The sequence below is a fragment of the Bos mutus genome, chromosome 3, assembly GCF_027580195.1.
Source record: "Bos mutus isolate GX-2022 chromosome 3, NWIPB_WYAK_1.1, whole genome shotgun sequence".
Classification (NCBI taxonomy): Eukaryota; Metazoa; Chordata; class Mammalia; order Artiodactyla; family Bovidae; genus Bos; species Bos mutus.
Window position 1 is genome coordinate 9,843,601 of NC_091619.1, and position 24,941 is coordinate 9,868,541.

Sequence of the window (24,941 nt, forward strand, 5' to 3'; positions counted from 1 at the left end):
ATGAGAATAGGAAACCATAGGATTTTTTCCATCTCTACCTGTCCTAGTGATAATGGATTGTAAACCTTACCAGAGTGTACAACTTTTCCTTTTAGCAATCTTTCCAAAATAAATAGACAGATTTTTCAAAGTAACATTTCAGAAACAAATGTCATTTTATGTTTATGGGTTCTACTTGAAATTTATCATTTAATGTATAAAAATAAGTCAAATTGTATAAGGAAGAAGAAAAGTGTTTTGTATTTGCTTCATCCACCCCTAACCATTGTTTAAACTATTAAATTTCTTTCTGAATTTAATATATATGTCCATGGAACTTATTTTGGTTTTGGACAAAATTGAGAAAAACATAGCTGTTTAAAACTTAACGTATCCTGAGAATTTTCCCATATTACCAAATTTATTTTTTGCAAACATGGCTTGGTACCTGTATTATATTGTATGTGCAGTGTTCCAGGATTTATTTAATAAACCCACCCCCCTCACTGTTGACTAAGTAGGTTGTCATCAACTTTTTTGCAGTGATGAACATCTTTACAAGTTTTGCATTCCACTTTGATTATTTCCTTAGGGTAAATTCCTTCAGGTTGAATTACAGGTTAAAAGGATGAACGTTTTTCATATCTTGGCAAACCGGGAGCGGGGTCCTTCGTGCTTGCTGTTGGTGCCACTGAGAGCAGTTTCTCAAGACAGCTGGGGCCCAGATGCAGTGCTGCTGGGACAGCAATGTAGTAAGCTTTCCCGGGCAGGCACGGTGAGCGCCCCAGAAGAAAGAGCTAGAAAAAAACTCTTGCAGTTTTTGGGGAGGGGGTGGGATAAGGTCTTTCTTGAAAACAACCCTAATTTATATATTCCTTATTTTTTCATGTGAAAAGAGAGACCTATATTGTTTTATTTACTTATTATAGATACATGCATCTATTCTTTTTCAAATTCTTTCTCCATTAGGTTGTTATAGAATATTGAGCAGAGTTTCCTGATTAACAGTAGGTCCTTGCTTGTTATCCATTCTAAATATAGCAGGATTATCATATTAAGTGGAGTAAGTCAGACAAAGAAAGACATATGATATAACTTATATACAGAATCAAAAAAAAATGATACAAATGAATTCATAACCAAAGACCCTGTGAAAGAACTTGGAAAAGCAAGTGGGTGGTTAACTCGGGTAACAGCAGCCATAAAAACTAATTATAGAGCACGCATCTCATCAGACTTACTTCCACCAGTGGTGGCAGGACTCAGTGCCAAGATTTTTGCTTTTATATAGGTCTGAGACCAAGCCTGCTGCTTCCCACCTCCTTAGCAGAAAGATCTATCCTTTTTCAGTAATCCGGGCTTTCTTCATAGGACTTGGTGTGTGGCTGGAAGCTGAGGAAGGGTTGCAGAAAACTGGTTAGCTCGTATGGGGAGTAGGGAGAGGGAAAAAAGGAGGAGGAGGGGGGAAGGGCACTTTCTAGGCACAATCTTTCAAATCTTCCTGGAAGAGGACATTAACTCTGTAAGATTGGAGTATATGCTGTGTTTTTAGGATGTACTGGGAATTAAGTGGGCTTCCCAAGTGGCGCTAGTGTTAAAGAACCCACCTGCCAATGCAAGAGACATAAGAGACAGGGGTTTGATCGCTGGGTCTGGGAGATCCCCTGGAGGAGGCATGGCCACCCACTCCAGTATTCTTGCCTGGAGTATCCCATGGTCAGAGGAGCCTGGTGGACTGTGGTCCATAGGGTTGCAAAGAGGCAGACACTGAAGCGACTTAGCACGCATGCAAGAGCTTGGCTTTAAGTTGATAAATAGCAATGCAAGCTGTTAATTTTTATTTTTTGTTAAATATTTGTTGGTGAGAGAATTGATGTCTGTAACTGAGAAAAGGGTGATGTGATATGGTGTGTGTGTGTTCCGCTTCAAGGTTTCAGGGGTTACCTTTCAGTACTCTGAACCTGGAAAACATCCTGGTTTTAGACTCTACTTGAGAAATGTGACTTCGACTCAGTATACTTTTATTGAGGGCTTGGCACTGGGATAGGTGTATAAAGATGAATGAGCTCAGACCCTTGCCCATAATTTATGTAGTTTGATGATAAGAGATTAGTAATATAAGTAGATAAGTTATTATTGTGGTAAAATATACGTAACATAATATTTGCTTTTGAAGCATTTTAGAGTGAACAGTTCTGTGGCATTAAATACATTCACATTGTTGTTCACCCATTACCGCCATTCATCTCCAGAACTTTTTAACCTTCTCCAGCTTAAAACTCTGTACCTGTTTAACAATAACTCCTCATTTCCCTTTACCTCCAGCCCATGGATGGAGAAGGCAATGGCAAGCCACTCCAGTACTCTTGCCTGGAAAATCCCATGGATGGAGGAGCCTGGTAGGGCTGTCCATGGGGTCGCTATGAGTCAGACACGACTGAGCGACTTCACTTTCACTTTTCACTTTCACGCAATGGAGAAGGAAATGGCAACCCACTCCAGTGTTCTTGCCTGGAGAATCCCAGGGACAGGGGAGCCTGGTGGGCTGCCATCTATGGGGTCGCACAGAGTCGGACACAACTGACGTGACTTAGCAGCAGCAGCCAGCCCATGGAGACCACTACCACTCTAAGTATGTCATAAGTGAATCGTATGGTATTTGTCTTTTGTGATTGGTTTGTTTCATTTGGCTTAATTCCTCCAGGAATTAAGGTTCATCCATGTTGTAGCATGTGTCATAATTGCCTCCCTTCTTAAGGGTAAACAGATACTCCATTGGGTAGTAATATAGCATCACATTTTGTTTATCCGTTCATCCATCGATAGATACTTTGATTGCTTCCACTTTGTGGCTATTGTGAATAGGGCTGCTTTGAACATGAATGTACAAATATCTGTTCCTTGCTTTCAGTTCTTCTGGGTATATATTTAGACCTGGAATGCTGGATCTTCTGGCAATTCTGTGTTTAGTTTTTGAGACATTACTGTGCTGTCTTCCACAGTGGTTGCACTGTTTTGCAGTCCTTCACTGCAATTTACAGCAGTGCACAGGGCACCACTGCCTCCACATCCTTGTCAACCCTTGTTATTTTCTTCTGCTAATAGCCTTCCTAATGGGTGTGAAGAGGCGTCACTCCCTAATGATTAGTCATGTTGAGCATCTTTTCACACGCTTATTGGGCACACATATAGTCTTAGGAGAAGTGTCTGTTTGATTCTTGATCTTTTTTTTATGAAATTTTTAAATTGATATCTCACTCCCCCCACCACCACCAGTTTTATTTATTTGTTTATTATTTGCTGAGCTGTATCTTCGGTGCTGTGTGCAAACTTGCTCTAACTGTGGTGAGCAGGGGCTGTTCTTCATGGGGATGTGCAGGATTCTCCCTGAGGTGGCTGCTCTTGTTACGGCCTTGGACCCTAGAGCGTGTGAGCTTCCGTCATCGTGGAACTTGGGCATGTGGCTTCTTCCTGGACCAGGTTGAAGCCATGTCCCTTGAATTGGCAGGTGGATTCTTAAACCACTGGCCCACTAGGAAAGTTCTTGATCAATTTTTAATTGGTTTTTGTCTTTTTTTTTTTTAATTTTATTTTTAAACTTTACATAATTGTATTAGTTTTGCCAAATATCAAAATGAATCCGCCACAGATATACATGTGTTCCCCATCCTGAACCCTCCTCCCTCCTGGTTTTTGTTGTAAGAGTTCTTAGTGTATTCTGGGTACCAATCTCTAATCAGATATGTGATTTGCGAATATTTTCTCTCATTCCTTAGGCTGCTTTTTTACTCTGTTGATAGTGTCCTTTGATGCTCAAAAGGTTTTACCTTTGATGAAGTCCATCTTATTTTTTTCTCTTGATGCTTGTGGTTTTGATATCATGTCCAAAAAAATCTTTGCTGAATCCAGTGTCAGGATGCTTTCCTCCTTTGTTTTCTTGAAAGAGTTTTGGATTTGTCATATCAAATCTTAGGTTTAGGCCTTGGTTCCATTTAGAGTTAATTTTGGTATATTGTATAAGGTAGGATTATACATCTTTGTTTTAATACAGTTAGTTGAAAGATAATTTTATCATAGGAAAGAAGATGCTTAGCTGCAACTCACAGGAGTTACTGAGTCACGGTCTCTGGCAAGAAGGTTCTGTTTGAGTGATCTGGGAGGAAGTGATTCAAGCCTCTCACTGCATTTTGGTGAGGGAGCACACTCCAGGAGGCTTCCCTGAGGGAACTTCTGTGCAGTTTCCTGGGTATCTGCAGGAGCTATTTCAATTGAGAAAGGGGGAAAGAGAAGGAGATTATCATCACTAATCATCAGAGAAATGCAAATCAAAACTACAGTGAGGTATCACTTCACACCAGTCAGAATGACAATAATCAAAAAAATCTACAGACGGTAAATCCGAGAGAGGATGTAGAGAAAAGGGAACGCTCTTGCACTGTTGTTGGGAATTGGTACAGCCACTATGAAGAACAGTATAGACATTCCTTAAAAACTAGGAATGAAGCTACCATATGACCCAGCAATCCCACTACTGGGCGTATACTTTGAGAAAACCATAATTGAAAAAACACATGGAAAGCCACTCCAGTGTTCTTGCCTGAAAAATCCATGGGCAGAGCAGACTCTTGGGGTCGCAAAGAGTCAGACACCACCGAGCAACTGAGCACACATGCATGCACCCCAGTGTTCACAGGAGCACTGTTTCCAAGAGCTAGGACCTGGGAGCAACCTAGACGTCCATCGGCAGACGGACGGGCAAGAAAGATGTGGGGCTTAATAACAGTGGTCAGTTCTAGTGAGGTGGATGAACCTAGAGCCTGTTATACAGAGTGATGTAAGTCAGAAAGAAAAATAAATATGTATCAACACATATATAGAATCTAGAAAAATAGTATTGATGAACCTATTGCAGGGATGGAACGGGGATGCAAATGGAGAGAATGGACTTGTGGACACAGTGTGGGAGGGAGAGAGTGGGGTGACATCGACATAGATACACTATCACGTGTAAAGTGGAGTGCTCATGAGACGTTGCTGTATAACACAGGGAGCCCAGCCTGGCTATCTGTGATGACCTAGATGGGTGGGACGGGGGAAGGGGAGAGCGGCTCAAGAGGGAGGGGATATATACCAGTTCAGTTCAGTCCCTCAGTTGTGTCCAACTCTTTGCGACCCCATGGACTGCAACACGCCAGGCCTCCCTGTCCATCACCAACTCCCGGAGCCTACTCAAACTCATGTCTGTTGCGTTGGTGATGCCATCCAACCATCTCATCCTCTGTCATCCCTTTCTCCCGCCTTCAATCTTTCCCAGCATCAGGATCTTTTCCAATATGTCGGTTCTTCACATCAGGTGAAAAAATATTGGAGTTTCAGCTTCAGCATCAGTCCTTCCAATGAATATTCAGAACTGATTTCCTTTAGGATGGACTGGTTGGATCTCCTTGCAGTCCAAGGGACTCTCAAGAGTCTTCTCCAACACCACAGTTCAAAAGCATCAATTCTTCGGCGCTCAGCTTTCTTCATGGTCCAACTCTCACATCCATATATGACTACTGGAAAAGCCATCACTTTGACTAGACGGACCTTTGTTGCCAAAGTAATGTCTCTGCTTTTTAATATGCTGTCTAGATTGGTCATAGCTTTTGTAGTAAGGAGCAAGCATCTTTTAATTTCATGGCTGCAGTCACCATCTGCAGTGATTTTGGAGTCCAAAAATATAAAGTCTGTCCCTGTTTCCATTGTTTCCCCATCTATTTGCCATGAAATGATGGGACTGGATACCATAATCTTAGTTTTCTGAATGTTGAGTTTTAAGCCAGCTTTTTCACTTTCCTCTCTTCACTCTCATCAAGAGATTCTAGTTCTTTGCTTTCTGTTGTAAGGGTGGTGTCATCTGCATATCTGAGGTTATTGATATTTCTCCCAGCAGTCCTAATTCCAGCTTGTGCTTCATCCAGCTTGGCGTTTTGCATGATGTACTGTGCATATAAGTTAAATAAGCAGGATGACAATATACAGCCTTGACGTACTCCTTTCCTGATTTGGAACCAGTCTGTTGTTTCATGTCCAGTTCTAACTGTTGTTTCTTGACTTGCATACAGATTTCTCAGGAGGCCGCTAAGGTGCTCTGGTGTTCTCACCTCTTTCAGAATTTTCCAGTTTATTGTGATCCACACAGTCAAAGGCTTTGGCATAGTCAATAAAGCAGAAGTAGATATTTTTCTGGAACTCTCTTGCTTTTTCCATGATCCAGCGAATGTTGGCAATCTGATCTCTGGTTCCTCTGCCTTTTCTAAAACCAGCTGGAACATCTGGAAGTTCACGATTCACATATTGTTGAAGCCTGGCTTGGAGAATTTTGAGCATTACTTTGCTAGCGTGTGAGATGAGAGCAATTGTGCGGTAGTTTGAGCATTCTTTGGCATTGCCTTTCTTTGGGATTGAAATGAAAACTGACTTTTTCAGTTCTGTGGCCACTGCTGAGTTTTCCAAATTTGCTGGCATATTGAGTGCAGCACTTTTCACAGCGTCATCTTTTAGGATTTGAAATAACTCAACTGGAATTCCATCACCTCCACTAGCTTTGTAGTGATCACTTTGTTTGTGGTGAGTGATCACACCATCATGATTATCTGGGTCATGAAGATCTTTTTCGTATAGTTCTTCTGTGTATTCTTGCCACCTCTTCTTAATATCTTCTGCTTCTGTTAGGTCCATACCATTTCTGTTCTTTGCATGAAATGTTCCCTTGGTATCTCTAATTTTCTTGAAGAGATCTCTAGTCTTTCCCATTCTATTGTTTTCCTCTATTTCTTTGCATTGATCACCGAGGAAGGCTTTCTTTTCTCTCCTCGCTGTTCTTTGGAACTCTGCATTCAAATCTTTCCTTTTGTCCTTTGCCTTTCGCTTATTTTCTTTTCTCAGCTATTTGTAAGGCCTCGTCAGACAACCATTTTGCCTTTTTTTATATATATATATATATATAAATATAAAATTATGACTGATTTGCATTGTTGGAAGAAACCAACACGATATCGTAAAGCAATTTTCTCCCAATTTAAGTAAATTAAAAAAATAACTTGAGAATACATGATATTTAATGTGCTTCTTAATCTTCTATTTTTAGTTATATATGTGTTCTTTATAGGAGGTTTGTTTGGCCTGAAATTCCCCATTAGTTTGTGGAGGGGTTTTTTTGTGAGGATGTGTGTACTTACATTAGCTGTTTGACCCAGTAGAGAAGAAACAGGATTTCACACTTTTAGTGGAATACCCTGTGTGAGGTGGGAAGACATACCTTGTGTTTGAAAGAAAGGTCACTTTACACATGGCCTTGATCTCTGATGGACTCTAAACCTGCTGCAGATTTTTGCCCTAGAAGTTGTGCCACAGCTCAAGTCTGATCTCACCATGTGTGCAGCTGTGGGCCAGAGGGTTGAAAACAGATCTTCTGTGTCTTTCAGGATGAATTCCAGAGGGACACAGCTGCAGGTTTTTCTGTAGCTCTTTGTATGTACACAGGAAGTTCCTTACAACCCACTTGGTTAGATCTCATTTCCTTTCCGTTGTTGCCCTGGGTGTGCCCTGGGTGTCTGGCCTGCAGCTTCAGGGTTCAGAGAGCCGCTGGACTGGTGCCCTCTTGTGGCCCTCCTTTGAGCTGGTTCCATCTTAGGAGTTGAAGAGAAAGAAAGGATACCTGAGAAGAATAAAATATGGGAGAGTTTACTATACATTTCTGCGTGAGAACATCTTCCTGACCCAGGAATAGAAGTGGTGTCTTGGGCGTCTCCTGCATTGCAGACAGATTCTTTACCACTGAGCCACCTGGGAATCCCCATAGATGCAACTTTTTAAAGTAGAACATGATAAAAGTTTTTAGAAAGCTAGTCAATTTAACTATACAAATAAAAAAATTTCTTTAGGAAACATCACATTTTTTAAAGGAAAAAGGCAGTTCACTGGAAAGGATATTTGTGATACAAATGAGAAATGAGTCCGTTTTCTGAATAGAAATCAAGAGCTTTTCAATGAGAAAAGACCAGCAACTTAACAGAGAGTGAGGATAAGATATCAACAGACAGTTTTCAGAAAAAGAATAACAGAAGGCTTATGATGCTTTGCCTCATATAAAATAGAAATGTAAATTAAATAGGTAGAGAGGGGGTCACTAAGAGTCGGGCACGACTGAGCGACTTCATTTTCACTTTTCCTTTCATGCATTGGAGAAGGAAATGGCAACCCACTCCAGTGTTCTTGCCTGGAGAATCTCAGGGACGGGGGAGCCTGGTGGGTTGCCGTTTATGGGGTCGCACAGAGTTGGACACAACTGAAACGACTTAGCAGCAGCAGCAGCAGCAGAGAGGATTAAGTTAGAATTTCAGATATGAGTAAATAGGTGTATGTAAATCATTGATGGTGGGGGTTATCTGGGCTTATGTATGGAAATTAAAAAATACAGATTCTTTGCCTAGCAGATCCAGTAGCAGAAATTAATCTGACAGTTGTTGGCTTAAAAAAAATATTCACAACTTAAAAGTTGACGAGTATGTTTTATCCCATGGGAATATTTTGTTTTATCCTGTGGGAATATTTAGGACTTCGAGCCTGGGAAGCAGCATCTCAAGTAACCCTGAGAGAGCTGCGCTGAGGCAGCGAAAGAAGATCCCTGTTATATAGAAGTTTTGCAACAACAGAGTTGCAAAAAGTATCAAAAGATGATGTTATTTATTTTTGGCTGTACTGGGTCTTTGTCGCTGCACTTGGGCTTTCTCTCATTGTGATGAGCAGCGTCTGTTCTTGGTTGGGATGCACAGGCTTCTCATTGAAGTGGCTTCTCTCATTGCAGAGCGTAGGTGCTAGGTGCGTGGGCTTCGGTAGTTGCGGTTTTCGAGCTCTGGAGCGTGGGCTCAGTAGTTGCGGCTCCGTGGTCGCAGCACGGGCGCAGTGGTTGTGGCTCGGGCTCTGGAACACAGGACCAGTGGTTGTGGTGTGTGGGCTTCGTTGGTCTATGGAGACTTCCTGGACTAGGGATCTAACCTGCGTCCCCTGCATTGGCAGGCAGATTCTTCTCCACTGCACTACCAGCACAGTCCCAAAAGATGGTTGTTAGTGAAAGAAAACCAGGAATCCCAAGTTAACGGATGTAGTGCTTTTCTGTGTATGGGAAGATGCAAGAATCTGGGCTCACTGAAGCCATTCCTTTGATATGTCCCTCATTACCCTGTTTTCACGCCTTCAGTTTCCTCAGGACTCACTGTAGGTAGTGGCAGCAGTCTGATGACTGCTGGATGGCAGGTATTCTTTCCTTCCTGAGTTCCCTCAGGGGTCACCAGCTCACCATCTGTGGCTGTAATTGCTGGGGACTGTAACATTCTTTGTTTACTGGTATGGCAGGAAATATCCCATTTCTCACAGGTATATACGTATGGCCATACAGAGTGCTTGTTTTAGAAAAAGTTGAGCACAATTAAAATCCTTGTCAGTGGAAGACTAGCTGCAATTCCTTCTTACAGTGGAATGTATGTACTTGTAAAGGAAGTGGCCTTAAATGCACTGGGAAAATCTTCAAGATATATGAGTAAATGAACGTACACACAGCATTGCATTATACTGGTTTTTTTTTTTTTTTTTTTTTGAGGAATTGTACACGCTTATGTTTTTATGTGACATGACCACTTCTCAAACGATGTATATGAACACTGAAAACAGTTTTCAAGGAAGTCAAAGGTGGTTGGATGTGGGGTGGGAAAAAGGCGAATCACATTCTGCTGTTTCATACCTTTTAGATCTTGTACTATGTACCATAGATATTGCCTCTTAAAAACCTAACTGCCTGGAAAAGGGTAATAGAAATAAGTAGGTACAAAAAAAAAAAAGATTAAAAACTAAAAGCAGAGAAAATATAACCCGGAATTTCAGCTCAGATTTTGTTTTTTATTTTTTAAAACTTTTAATTTTATATTGAAGTATAGCCAGTTAATAATGTTGTGATAGTTTCCGGTACTTAGTGATACATATACACATATCCATTCTCCTCCAAACTCCCCTCCCATCCAGGCTGCCACATAACTTTGAGCTGAGTCCCCTGTGCTATACAGTAGGTCCTTGTTGGTTATCCATTTAACATATTTGTATAAATATATATAAATGAAAGTTTAAGGAGATTTAGAGACAAGAATAATTTTTATTGAGCATGCATTTTCTGTTAGCCACTGCTGTGTACACTAACTTGATAACCCCTGCAGCCCACTTGCGGAATGGCTGTCAGTCCCACCGTGTACTGCAGGGATAGTTACGGTCTGAGAGGTCGCGTTTTCTGAACATAACTGGTGCGGTACAGTCAGAAATCAAGCCTGATTCAAAAGATCCATTTTCCACCTTCTTAAAACTTCATGGTTAATCGGTAGTTTTTGTCCATCTTGGCCTGCTCAGAAGCCAGAAGCTTAGGGTATTTCTCTCAAGATACAAAACAGTACTTTTTGTGTATCTTCAGCCTAGTAATTACTACTCATTTTGAAGACCCTGAAGCACATTGCAAGATCTAAAAGCAAATTCTTAGTTACCAAGGAAACAGTAAACTTAGCCTGTTAGTCAGTATGGCTTCTTTTAAGGAACCTTTGAAAGTTGATTGAGCCTGTTTAGCACGTATGATAATTATTAACCAGGATATTTGATGAGTGGACACTCCTATATGCCACCTAGTAATAGTTTATAGTTAGAACAAACAAAATACCAGGGAAAACGCTGCAGAAAAGATTGTAGAGTGAAATGATACATGTCCTTACGGCCTATATCCTCTGCAGGGGGGGCGGGAAAAATTATGTCCAGGAATATACATAAATAGAAGTTAAGGACTTGCTCATATTTTCTGTGATTTAAAAAAAGAGAGAAATTGAACCCACTCATTGAAAAATGTCAAATGTATTAGTTTCCTAGGGCTGCAGTAACAAATCATCACAAAGTTGGTGGTTTAAAACAATGGAAATTTATTCTCTTGTATTTCTGGAGGCCAGAAGTCCAAAATATAGATGTTAGACAGCCTTGGTTCCTTCTGCAGGAGAATCTGGTGCATGCTTCTCTCCTAGTTCTGGTGGAGTTCCTCAGTCTCCAGCTTCTCTCATCTCTCCAGTCTCTAGCTTCATCTTCATTTGGCATCCCCTCACGTCTGTTTCTTTCTTTTCTCTTTGTTACAAGGACACTTGTCACTGGGTTTAGGGTTCCTCCGTTCCAAGGATGGCGTCATCTTGAGATCCGCAGTCTCAGTTGCATTTGCAAAGAACTTTATTCCAAATAAGGTCTCGCATTCTGAGATTCCAGGGGTTAGGACATGGTCATAGCTTTTGGGGGATCACAATTCAACCCATGGCAGTAGTTGAATCACAAAAGATGGATGGTCATTGATTTTTTTTTTTTTAATAAATAAAGTTTTTGTGAGAGATAATTGTAGATTCATACTACAGTTGTAAAAAAATAATACAGATCCCATGTACCCTTTACTCAGTTTCCCCAGTGGTAGGATCTTGTAGGATCTTACAGGGCACTGACATGGATAAAGTGAAAACACGGAACATTTCATCACCACAGGATCCCTCCTCCGTGTTGCCCATTATTAGCCATCCCTGCTTTCTCCCACCACTGCCCTTCTGCCTCATCCCTCATCCCTGTCAACCAGGAACTTTCTCCATTTCCATAATTTTGTCGTTGCTAGAATGTTAATATAAATGGAAGCATACGTTCCGTAGCCTTTTGAGATTGCCTTTTTTCCGCCCTAGCATAATTCTCTGGAGATTGCTACGGGTAGACGTTCATTCCTTTTCATTATTCAGTGGTGCTCTGTCGTGTGGGTACACCAGTTTGTTTAAGCGTTCACCTACTGGAGAACATCTGGGTGATTTCCAACTTCTGACTGTTAGGACTGAAGCTTCTATGAACATATGTGTACATGTCTTTGTGTGAACATGTTTTCATTTCTCTGGGATAAATGCCCAGGAAGGAGTACAATTGCAAGATCATATGGTTGATGCATGTTTAGTCTTTAAAGAAAGTGTCAAATTGTTTTCCTGGGGAGATGAGCCACTTACACTTCTTTTCTTTTTTAAAATTATTTTTAGTTTTTAAGTTAATTTCTTATTTTTGGCTGCGCTAGGTCTTCAGCGCTCATGCCGGCGTTCCCTCGTTGCAGGAAGTGGGGGCTACGTTGTGGCTGAGGCGTTCAGGCTTCTCACTGTGGTGACTTCTCTCCTGGAGCACCGGCTCTAGAGCACAGGCTTTAGCAGTTGTGGCTCCAGGCTTAGTTGCCCCACTGCGTGTGGAATCTTCCTGGATCAGAGATCGAACCCTCGCCCCCTGCGTTGGCAGGCGGATTCTTAATCCCTGGACCACCAGGGAAGTCCCTTCACTATACTCCTTTTCAGAGTAACATGGTCTGTAACAATTCTTTTATTTATTAACTTGTTTTTGGATTTCAGAGGAGTTTGGTGACCAAGGAGGTGGCTGATGAATGATAAGTACGTCAAAATCTGAAAAGGACAACTTGAGGAAGTTGAATCTCTTAACAGAAGATTTGAAGCCCTTTCTTCAGAGGCTGTGAGGGATGAATAGGAAGTTGGGTTTTCGAGGACAGTGAAAGAGCCTTTCCAAAAAGAAGGGGAAGTGGGTGCCTGGCACACACTTTCGGTTTCCTCCCCTGCTGTGCTGCAGTTAGACAGGGGTGCTGGAGGAAACTTAAAGAGAAAATTGAAGAAGCAATCTTTTGAGAGCCAGATAGTCTAACTTGTGGTTTTCCACAATTTGGATAAGGACTGCTGGAAAGGAAGAGTTAACTCAAGTATACTTCGTACAACAAAGCACTCTTGTGCTGTTAAGTCCTTGTTAAATGTTTACTCATGTGTGGGCTTCAATTTGCAGAGATCCAGCCGGGGATCCCACTGGCACATTGTGCTTGCCTGTATCCGTTCACTTTTCTAAGAACAGAAGGGAGTCGCCTTTCTTTTTGTGCTTCTCTCCAGAAGGACTTCAAGTCTTGGGCCATAATTTTTGCAACAGGCATATTATCCTTGCTTCGTAAGCCAAACTGTACAAAGTGGGTGGGTTTTGGTACACCTTGTCCAAGGATGTGCTTGTTTTTCCCTCGAACAGGGAGTTCGGTCGTCTGGGTTTTACCCTCCTTGCTTATCTCCTGCCCCTCAAGTAAAAGGGGAAGGAAAGAGATCCAGCTTCACGTGTATCCACGAGGCAGTGGGAGCTGACCCTCCAGCACTCCCCTTCTTGGCTTCTGTCTTTTGCAGAGGGCTTCACGAGGAGCAAATTCATCAAAGCCAGCAATCAGCCGAGATGCATTCAATTTTGGGGGGGGAGGGGAGAGTGGAGGTGGTGTCTTTTGTGTATGTCCTGTGGGGAATACAAAGAAGTGTCCACAGATTTTATATTCAGGCTCAAAATCAGCACAGGAGGTTGAAGTCAGCCACTGTTTTGTACTGAATGAGTGTCGGCCAGCGCTGAGGCCCGCATCACCGCTTGAGCACGGGCCCCGTCTCTTGCCTAATGTTTCACCTGTGTTGGTGGCAGGTTAATACCTGCCACCAGGCTGTGGATTAAAGTGGAACTTGGCTTCACATAAGGACCATGGGCAGCAGTCCCTCTCCTGTTTTTTTTCCTATTGAAAAATAGGGAAATATAGAGTTTTCTCTATATAGGAAAAATGTAGGAAATATTTTATTTCCTAATAGAAAATAGGATATAGAAATAGGAAAAATATAGTTATTTTACAATTTTGTGTTAGTTTCACATGTACAGCAGAGTGTGGATCAGAAGTGACTTGTCTTACTGTTTTCCTAGTAAAATATTTCTCAGGAAAACTAACTTCTAAGGAAGTCCAGCAAGCCTGTGCTTTGCAGAGCCCAAGGAAAGGAAATTACCGAGCCTTGCTGAGAGTGTTCGTTCCCAGCAGCTCCTGTATTATACACTGTGGCCACTGCACCTGCGTGGTAGGTCACTGTGTCTCTCACGAGAAGAGGTCCGCGGCCCCTTCTGACGCAGTGGCAAGGCAGGTGGTGTGTGTGGTTGCTGAGGTCTGGCGTCCTGAAGCCAGCCTGCGTGAGTTTGAAGACCAGCTCAGCTGCTCTCTTGGCATCTGATCTTGGGCCACGTCACTTAATCTACCCCTCTGTGCCTCCATTTCTTCTGTTAAATGGGCATAAGAAGAACGTGCACCTCATGAAATTGATTTGAAGATTAAATAGCGTAGTAAATGTAAACTCCTTAGAACAGCCCCTGGCGTTTGGATGTTCACTGTTGTTCGTCATCCCTCAGTTGATTCTGAACCAGTTTAGTTTCACGAGTAAGTATTCTTTGAGGGAGTCTCTCTGTCAGGGTTCATGACTCCAAAGAGAACAGAGCCAACTATAATTCTACAAACCTAGACGTGAATTATTTTAAATGTCTTTGCTAGGAGTAGAGCTTGGATTCCGAGTTCACTGAAAAGTCCTGGGAATATGTTTATATCGGTGACTGTTGATCAACCAGAGTTTTTCTCAGGTGCAGGCTAACACCTGGGGTTTTCTAGGCTGGACTACCTTTCTACTACCAACACAAATCAGGAATTAAAACCAAGAGTTTCTATTCTGGGAAGTTTTTCATTTAGTACTGTTTATAATCTGATTTTACCCCTACCAGTCATGGCTTCCTCTGTGGAGAGCTTGGCCTGCAGCACAAGCAAGGTGCTGAAAGATGGGGATGATACTACTCTGACACATCAGGATGAATACACAGAGAGAGGCTAGCAGGTGGTCTGGGACACTGGTTGAGGCAAACATTCCCACCTCACCTTTTAAAACAAAGAAATTATTTGGTTGAGGGGATGCTTGTGGCAAATTGTGATGAATAAGGCACTCTCTTGCCCCAGGACAGGAGAATTACCATAGCTTTCCAGAGAACATTTGCACTAAGGTATACTGGATATGTGGGTGTTGACATTAGTATTATTTAAGTTGAAAGTGATGGAAAATTTCAAACAGTAGGGTTTAAACAAGATAATTTACCTCATTACTGTATTACTTCTATGATCTGGAGTCTGTGGCTCCTTTATTTAGCTGCCCCACTACCTTAGTTAGCATGATAATGATTTTACAAAGTGGCTGCTTGAGCTCCAGCCGTCAAGTTTTCTTCTAGCCAACAGGAAGGAGAGAGTCAAAAGGTGACCCTTATCCTTTCAGGAGATTCCAGAAGCTTCTGCTTCACACCTCTACTTGTCTAATTGGTCAGAACTTAGTACAATCACAAGCTATAAGGGAAGCTGGGAAATGTGGTCATGTGCTCAGCTAAAACTCAGGGACTGAGATTTGGTTACACAACTAGTTATCTCTGAGTATGTTATGTACTACAGCATGGAGTCAAGACTGATGCTAAGGATGAACAGGGCAAACTATATATTTGAAACTCCAGATCTGAAGGGAAAAGAAAAAGGTACTCTGCTGGATTCAGACATTCCCTGTGGTCATTCATCTAACCACATTTGAGTGAGCCCGCCAGGTGCCAAGGCCTGCCAAGCCCTGGAATAAAAGCCGAGTCACAACTGGTCGCTGTGCTCCAGGAGCTCTTAGTTATTGTGTTATATAGCAACTTAGTGAGTTTCTGGTTCAGATCTTAGTTGTTTGTGTTTGTGTATAACTGTATGGGAGCTAGCAGAACCAACTTAGCAGTGCATGTGTTCTGGGGTCATCCATGGCCCCACGGTTGGTTGGCCTTACAGAAGCATTGAGTGGCGCCTCCCTATTGCTTCCGCATAGATGGTTTGACCAGGAATTGAGTCAGCAGGTTTGAGCTTTGTTCTGTCTCAGGGCAGATTACTGGGGCTTTGGTTTTCTCATACTTGTGAATTAGAGCTTCTGAGCTGCATGGAGAGGAACCCCTGCCTTCAAAGGAGTGATGTAATGTCTGGGGGCATGCTGGACACCATATAGGTTAGTGGTGTGTTTCTTACTTAATGATAGTGACAGGGAGAGCTTCTGTCAAGATTTATTGAGGTGACTTATACGCAGTCCCAGAGTGAAGGAGTTAGATAGGGTCTTCTTGCACTCTTAGCTGCTGGATGGTGCCGTCAGAGCAGGTATTAACTGATATCCACAACCCATCCTGAAGGGCTGGGAGGGAGAGATGCCACAGGCGCCTCACCTGGAGCTGGCTGGCCGCTGTAAGCCCCAGGCCGTGACAGTGCTAGAGTTTCCTCCATCTGAGCTCTCTCTCATGATGACACAGCTTCCTCTGAGCAGCACAGACAGCTTGACGGAATCCCGCACTCTCCTGTAAAGTTGCCTTGAGAAATACCTACCCTGTCTCCTGAGGACATACCAGCCCGAAGCCCTTGCAGTGCTGACCTGAGTTGCTCTGAGCTGACCAGCTGGGGCTTTTTCCAGGTTGTGTGTTGGGGTGGTTGGCGGTTCTTCTGCTCTGTTTTCCTCACCAGGCAGTATTGGGGTTGGACAAGAGGATCTTAAGGAAGATCTTGGAAGACACAGACACACTAGACATTTCTAGACACCATCTTAGTGTCTAGGCTATCTGAGCCCCCTCCTCTGTGAGAATCAATTTAGGAAATCGCTGTACTGCTTGGAGCAAAATGGGAACCAGTGAGGACCCAATAGCCGCCCTGTTGGAAACCACTAGCTGGAAGGGTCCATTGGTTCGCTGGTGACTGAGCTCTCCTGGGGCTTCCCGAGTGAGAGGCGTCTCTGGGAAGAGAGACTGCCACAGTGGTCAGCACATCTGAGCACTGGCCTAATGATGAAGTCCAGGGTTGGCATGTTCTAGAAACTACAGCACAGGAAGGAATCTGAAAGGCATTGTGAGTGGTTCTCCATCACCGGAGTAGCTGTTTGCGAGACTTAATCCTATAGACTTTTCTTCGAAGAATTTTCTAGGCCCCCCAACATTACTGGCTGGATTCTTTGAACACAATCCTTAAGACTAAATACCTTGAATATGTGTGTGTGTGTGTGTGTGTGTGCTTTTAGCTTCTTTTTGATATTCTGTGAAAGTTGACTTTAATGATACAGTGTGACAAAACAGTATTACATGTCTAAGTAGTTCCCTCCCTGTTCTCTGGAAGTGGAGTAAATTTATATAGAATATTGGGGGTGATGCCAAAGCTGCTTCAGTTCTAGAATAGTGAAAAGAATTGTGCCTTTGCAGTTAGAAGATCTGCAGTTAGGCTTGAGATTCAGCTCCATGACCTTTGAGCAAGTTGTTTGGCTTAACTGAAATCTCTAAGCTTCAGTTTCCTCATTAAGGTGGAAAAAAAGATAAAACTATATCTTTTGTAAAAGAATTAAGTGAGATAATATCTTCAAAATGGCATAGTAGTGAAGAAATTGTAAATTATCTTCACTGATTCTTCCATTTAATCTTTTTTCTTTTTCTAAAAGTAACCTCATATTGATCTTAATTTTGTATTCAGACAGCAACCCTAAGCTGACTTGTTATTGTGTGTCCCTGCAAAACCCCCCCCCCGCCCTCCCGCCCACCGCCCCCGCTAAAATAGCCTGCTAAAAGTGGCAGGGACAGAGTCTGTTCAGGATACATTGCACTATGTGCAACTAAGTTTCCTCCCAGCTCCATGAGCAGTGCCAGTTTGCTGGTGAGGTTTAGCTGAAAGTAGAGTAAGTAGGTCCAGAGTGGGGCTCCTGGTGAGAGTCCTGGCTCCCCTGCAGCTGGCCTTGGGCTGTGCCTCTCTTCACCTCAGTCTGCACCGAGTGGGTATAATAATAACGGCCAGCATACAAAGTTGTAATAGGAAATGGAATGATTTAAAAATACTGAGCCCAGTGTGGGCTTCCCTGGGGGCTGAGTGGTAAAGAATCCGCCTGCCAGTGCAGGAGGCACAAGAGACTTGGGTTCCGTCCCTGGGTTGGGAAGATCCCCTGGAGGAGGAAATGGCAACCCACTCCAGTATTCTTGCCTGGGAAATCCCATGGACAGAGGAGCCTGGCAGGCTTCAGTCCATGGGGTCACAAGGATTCCAGCACAACTGAGCACACATCACGCAACTAGCACATAGGAAGAAACTACCTCTAAAGGCACATTCTTCTTATATGAATTATTATTTTTAATTGTGATAAAATATACATATTAGGTTGGTACAAAAGTAATTGCAGTTTTAGGAAGTGAATTTTAAATCATCATAACTAGGGTCAAACACATCATTATGAATGAAAATAGGAACCATTATAATTAACACATATTAGCCAACAAGAAATAAGTTTGTTTATTCCTGTAGCGTAAAAATGGAGAAATGTGCATTAAAATGATATATAACATAACTGCATTTAAGAATGTATTCCAATATCAAAAAGCAAAGTTCAGCAATGCAAAACCACATTTTCAGCAATGCAAAACCACTTTTGCACCAACCTAATAGCATAAAATTTACTGTCTTAAAAATAATATTTAAGCATATAGTTCAGTAATGTTAAGTATATTTGCTTTGGGCCCCAATCTCCAGAACTGTTTCATCCTGTAATAAATTATATCCATTATGCAACTCCCCCGAGCCCCTGGCCGTCTCCATTCTACTTTCTATGAATCTGACTACTCTAGATACCTCATGTAAGTGGCATCATATGGTACTTGTGTTTTTGTAACTATAGTTATTAATAAGTCTTAGCTCACCACAGCAGTTGTACCATCTCCCATTTTTAGCATTCTAGAAGCTCATGATTGCTTGCCTTCTTCTCAAGCCCTGCTACTGCTGCTAAGTCACTTCAGTCGTGTCCGACTCTGTGTGACCTCATAGACGGCAGCCCACCAGGCTCCCCCATCCTTGGGATTCTCCAGGCAAGAACACTGGAGCGGGTTGCCATTTCCTTCTCCAATGCATGCAAGTGAAAAGTGAAAGTGAAGTCGCTCAGTCGTGTCCAACTCTTACGGACCTCATGGACTGCAGCCCACCAGGCTCCTCCATCCATGGGATTTTCCAGGCAAGAGTACTGGAGAAAGTGAAAGTCGGTCGCTCAGTCCTGTCCAACTCTTTGCGACCCCATACAGTCCATGGAATTCTCCAGGCCAGTATACTGGAGTGGGTAGACTTTCCCTTCTCCAGGCCCTAGTCATTTTTTTCCTATCTCAAACCCTTTCCTAAGAGAAGAAGACACCTTACAGCTCCATTTCATCCTTTTGAAGAGGGCAGGATTGGAGAAAAGGGAAATTAAAAGTGAAGAAGACATAAAACGAGGGACTTAAGTATTTACTCATTGCAGAAGTCCTCTGTAGCACTTCTTCCTTCTGATTGTGTAAAGATTCAGACCTAAGCGCCAGAAGACAGAATAATACAATGAACCTCTCCCTGATTCAGCAGTTATCTAGATATTCTGGGCCCATTTTTAACAAAAGTTTCAGGGAGAAGAAAATACTAGAAAAATGTAGATTAACTTAGAGGCTGGTGTTTCTTTGCTCGTTCATGCAGTGGTATTTATCTCCTGAACGATAAAGGGTTTCGTATACCTTGGAACTTTCTTTCTCTCTCTTTTTTTAGTACTTAAAAAAACTAATTTTGTTTATTTACTTATTTGTTTTTGGCTCTGCTGGGTCTTTGTTGCTGCACAGGCTTTTCTCTAGTTTTAGGAAGTGAGGCTGCTCTCCTACAGTGGAGCTGTGTGGTGACTTCTGTACTGAAGTGTGGGCTGTAGGCGTGCAGGCTTCACTTGCTGCGGCACGTGGGCTCCATAGTTGCAACGCCCGGGCTCTAGAGCACAGGCTCAATAGTTGAGGCGCAGGGACTCGGTTGCAGGTGGGATCTTCCTGGACCAGGGATGGAACCCTGTGTTTTCTGCATTGTCAGGTGGATTCTTTACCACCTTATTCCAGGGAAGTAAGGAAGGAGCCACCAAGGGAGCCTTGCCTTGAAACTTCTGATTACCTGTTTTTTTTGGAGTATAGTTGATTTGCAGTGTTGTGTTAGCTTCAGGTGTGCAGCAAAATGATTCAGTTATACTTCTGTTTTCCAGATTCTTTTCCTCTGTAGGTTTTACAAGATACTGTAGTTTCCTGTGCTATACAGTAAATCCTTATTGTTTATCTACTTCATATATAGTGGCGTGTATATGTTAACCCCAAACTCCAAATTTGTCTCACTTCCTCCCGCTGACTTTCTTTTAAAAATTTTTTATTTATGTATTTATTCTTGGCTATGCTGGGTCTTTGTTGCTGAGTGGGCTTTTCTCTAGTTGTGGCAAGCGGGGGCTGCTCACTGTTTGTGGTGCACAGCCTGCTCATTGCAGTGGCGCCTCATGTTGGAGGGTACGGGCTCCAGGCACGTGGGCTTCAGTAGCTGAGGCGTATGAGGTCTAGAGCACAGGCTCAGGAGTTGTAGCGCTCGGGCTTAGTTGCTCTGAGGCATGTGGAATCTCCCCAGATCAGGGATCAAACCTGTGTCTTCTGCGTTGGCAGGTGGATTCTTCACCATTGAGCTACCAGGAAAGCCCGAGTTCTTTGGACTTCTAGAAGGAATTCTATTTACTAGTGAAAACTGCAGGTATAAGCGTTCCCCACTCATAGCTTTACGATACAAGAAGCAGATGGAAGCTAGGAAAAGGAAATTATGGACCTATACAAGTATAAAAACCTAACAAGTTTTTAACCGCATAGAACCCTTGGTTTGTTACAGCATTTTCATTTTTGAATCTAGTTTAAGTCATATGCAAGCTTTATATCTTCCTATGATTTTTTTTGTGTGGCACATCTGTCGTTCCAAAAATCCTAAGTAGTTTAAATGTTTTATCTGTGTATTAATATGCAAAAATGTCAAAGTAAAAGAACTTTCTAACAGTTGAGCCAAAATATTATTCTCCCACAGATCCTTATAAAATGCTAGTGTGTTTCACAACTTATACAACAGGACATACTGTGCAAAATAGTTTTGATTTACATTGAGTAGTACAACAGGAATAGCGAGTTTTCCTTATGCTTGGACGAATCGAATACATTCTTCATATGAATTGTAACTTTTAGTTAAAAGTTCCCTGGCTTTTTCCTGTTAAAATGAATTGGTAAAATAGTCTCAACTGTAAGATTTCTAAGGGTGAGCCCAAGAAACCTCTCCTTCTTTCATCTTTCAACTGTGCTCATTGTTTCATCACTTATAATCAGGTCAGCCAGTTCCATAAGGGGACTTCCATTACATCTTCTAGAGGTTTTGTGATGTAGACATTCTTATTTTTCAGTTGATCTTTGTAGCAAATGAGGAAGAAGTCAGTTATTTGATAAATACAATCCTTCACTATCTCATTTTTAAAAAGATCTTTATTGATGTGGACCATTTAAAAATTCTTTAAAAAATTTTTGTTTCATTTTTTAAAGAAATTTTAGCTGCACTAAATCTTCGTTGCTGTGTGTGGGCTTTCTCTAGTTGTGGTGAGTGGGGAGGCTTTGTTGCAGTGTGCATGGCTCAGTAGTTACGGCCTAGGGGCTTAGTTGTTCCGCAGCATGTGGGATCTTCCTGGACCAGGGATCGAACATGGTGAGAGGCAGGCAGACCACTGGACCACCAAGGAAGCCCTAAAATTCTTTACTGAATTTTTCACAATATTGCTCCTGTTTTATGGGGTTTTTTTGTTGTTTGTTTGTTTGTTTTCCCGGCCACAAGGCACGTAGAATCTTAGTTCCCTGACCAGGGATCAAACCCACACTTCCTGCGTTGGAAGGCAAAATCTTATGCACTGGACTGCCGGGAAGTCCCGACTATCTCATTCTTTTGAATGCACTTGTTTGTATACTTTTCCTTTTACAAAGAGTGTGTGTTCACTGGAGAGAAAAGAAGTCAGATATGTGTATTACAAGTATGTAGGTTCAAGTTCACTGGGAGCTGGTGTCCCTCCTCTTAATTAGGATGCCCTACTGTTTGCAGTATTGGTGATGTTTATGTCTGCAGCTCCATAAGTGGGGGCATACATCTGTGAGAAGGTTGCCTTGTGTACTGTGGCTGTAGGCCAGAGCGAAAGACTGAAGTAGGAGGGAAGCCAAGGCCTTGGCCTCACTGCCAACCAGCTGAGATTCCTTTGATATAAAGAGATGTGTAAGGGCTGAGATGTCTTGAAAATGCTCAGTCATTTCATGACCCAGCAGCCCTTTGGCCCATCAGCACATCATCACTGTGCCCTTTCCCTAATTTCTGCTGTCTTTTTTGTGTATCTATACTAGGGTGGCAGTAAAGGATAAAATAGCATCACCTTTTATTTGCGGCTTTGGGGAAGGCTTTATGAAATAGAAGCAGAGATTACTGCCCTCGTCCCCACGTCATTACTGTGGATACTTCAGCATAGTAATTTGTGTTAAGGAATGGGGGAGGAAGAGACTTCTGGGCCCCCTGAATTCCTTCTCAGCAGACATATCCTCCCTTCCCCTACTCCATCATCTGTGGTGGTAGCCTTTGCATTCTTCCTTGCAAAGGCCCTTGCTCGGGACACACACAGTCAGCTCGGTGACTGGGCCTCACCCTGTGGTCTGCACTGCTCTCTTCTCTCCTTGCAGTCTTCCGTCTGTGCTAAGATCGTGCAGCTTCTGGGGCAGAACGAGGTGGACTATCGCCAGAAGCAGGTGGTCATCCTGAGCCAGGACAGCTTCTACCGCGCCCTCACTTCAGAGCAGAAGGCCAAAGCCCTGAAGGGCCAGTTCAACTTTGATCACCCAGGTGAGCTGGGGCATTGAAAGGGCCTATGTGGAGGTGTTGATTGAAGAAGTGGCTTAACCTCTCTGAGTCTGTTTCCTAGCCATCGAATGGAGGACTCTTGGGTACCTTGCAGGCTTGCTGTGGGCTCATAGTAAAGAAGGGCTTCTGCTGTGGCTTCTGCAATGCTTGCCTCCTTAAATACTGATTGAGTCTGTGTCTAAACAAGGGTGAATCTTGGAAAAACCCATGACTCAGGGCGGGACAGACACAGGCCAGAACAGCTGGTTCTCCTGCCTCCTCTGGTCTACACAGCCTGTGGCCCCGCCTCCTGCCACCACCTGGCACGTGGGTGTACGTGGCTTGTGCGTTAAACTCACCCAAAGGCAGAAAGGGAGACTGAGGGTCCAGTGCCCTGACAGTCCCAGGTCAGCACGCTGCCTCTTAAGCTGGTTTAGGGTTCTTTCAGTTGAGTCAAAGCTGCCGTAGTGCCTGCTGCCCTCACCTAGTCGTGAGGTATCTTTCGTACGCTGGGTTTAGAGAGATACAGGCCAGGGATGGGACATTAAGGCAAAAGAAAAGAACCCACTTCCAGTTCTCAGAACTCACACATTTTGGTTTGAAATGTAGGGAGTTTGCATCCTGCTTTGGGTTGAAATTAGACTTTTTTGGGGAGAGGGGATGCTTATCTAGGGTGTGATGCATATATGGGTAGAAAACAGGCTTAAAGGGATGCCTGTTCATCATTATAGGAGAAATCATTTTACAGTTAGCAAACATCTTAACAGTTTGATTTCCTTCAGATGCCTTTGACAATGAACTCATCTTCAAGACACTCAAAGAAATCACGGAAGGGAAAACTGTCCAGATTCCCGTGTACGACTTTGTTTCCCATTCCCGGTAAGTGAGCTGTTCTGGGCTGGGGATTGCTGCCTGCTGCTCCTCGGAAGTGCCAGTCTCCTGTCCCCTCCCGCCGCCTGGTGCCCACTGCATCCTGTCTGTGGTGGGGCAGTGACGTCAGGGTGTCCGCAGATACACAGGTCAGGAATTCCAACAGTTCCAGGTGGTTCCTGGAACAGTCCGATCATGATCATCCTATTTTGTTACCCTGAAGGACGGATCTGTGAATTTGAGCTCAGGTGAGGGACTGCACATTCATCTTTATTCACATGCCCAAGATGTTCCTAGAATAAAAAGCGAGGCAGAGTGGAGGAAGAACGGGAAGAAGAACAAGGAAGCTGTTACTTCTGCTCTCTGGTTCACTTCGGATTGGGCTGTGTGGAGAGCTGTGAGAGTCCTGAAGTCACCAGGACCAGGCCCTCTAGGGATCTTCTCAGTCAGGTCAGATTTGTCCTTCCGTTTGTCAGTTTCCATGCGTCTGTTTGAAGCTGAAACTCTGATAATTTGACCATACGATCCAAAGAGCTGACTCATTGGAAAAGATTCTGTCTGATGCTGGGAAAGATTGAGGGCTGGAGGAGAGGGGGCGACAGGAAGAGATGGTTGGATGGCCTCACCGACTCAATGGATATGGGTATGAGCACACTCTGGGAGATAGTGAAGGACAGGGAAGCCTGGCGTGCTGCAGTCCGTGGGGCCGCCAAGAGTTGGACACTGAGCATCTGAGCAACAGCAGTAATGCTCCTGATCAATAGAGGAGTGGGTTGACTTCATCACAGCCTCCTCCCCTCTGAGCAGTGAAAAGGGGCTTCTGGAGGATTTCCTTCCTGCTGGCCTAGAGCTCCTTCAGAGCTGCCCAGGGCTCTCTGCTTACTTTGGGGCCTCCCAGGCACAGCTGACACTCCCAAGCGGTGTGTTAGGCCATGTACAGCTGCTTCATATCCTGGGCTTAGTGATGGCTCAGTAAGTGTTGCTTTCAGCTCTGGGCTGTGTTTTTGAAAGTTTCTCCCTCCCACTTTTCATTTTCTTTCCTAGTTCCTTTATCTTCTTGATCTGTCTTGAGTTGTTTTTTTTTTTTTTCCCCCCTTAAATGGGAAATTAGATCTTGTGCAACTGTTACTACCAAATATTTCTATGATTAAAAACCTAATCTTGTTTAATTATTTTTTTAATCGAAGGATAATTATTTTACAGAATTTTGTTGTTTTCTGTCATCAGTGTGAATCAACACTGGATCAGCCATAGGTCCCCTCCCTCTTGAACGTCCCTTCCCATCTCACCCCTCTAGGTTGATACAGAGCCCCTGTTTGAGTTCCCTGAGACATACAGCAAATTCCCGTTGGCTATCTGTTTTACATATGGTAATGTAAATTTCCATGTTACTCTCTCTATACATCTCGCCCTC

General features: G+C 43.1%; 1 protein-coding gene across 2 annotated transcripts in view; it reads left to right on the forward strand.

The window, feature by feature from the left end:
• The window catches only part of UCK2 (uridine-cytidine kinase 2), a 78,066-nt gene that overhangs the window by 33,306 nt on the left and 19,819 nt on the right, over window positions 1-24,941 (forward strand). For both annotated transcript variants that reach the window (XM_070366717.1, XM_070366714.1), the window contains exons 2-3: window positions 22,501-22,660; window positions 23,440-23,536. In XM_070366717.1, coding sequence (XP_070222818.1) covers window positions 22,501-22,660; window positions 23,440-23,536 — 257 coding nt within the window. The remainder of the gene's footprint in view (window positions 1-22,500; window positions 22,661-23,439; window positions 23,537-24,941) is intronic.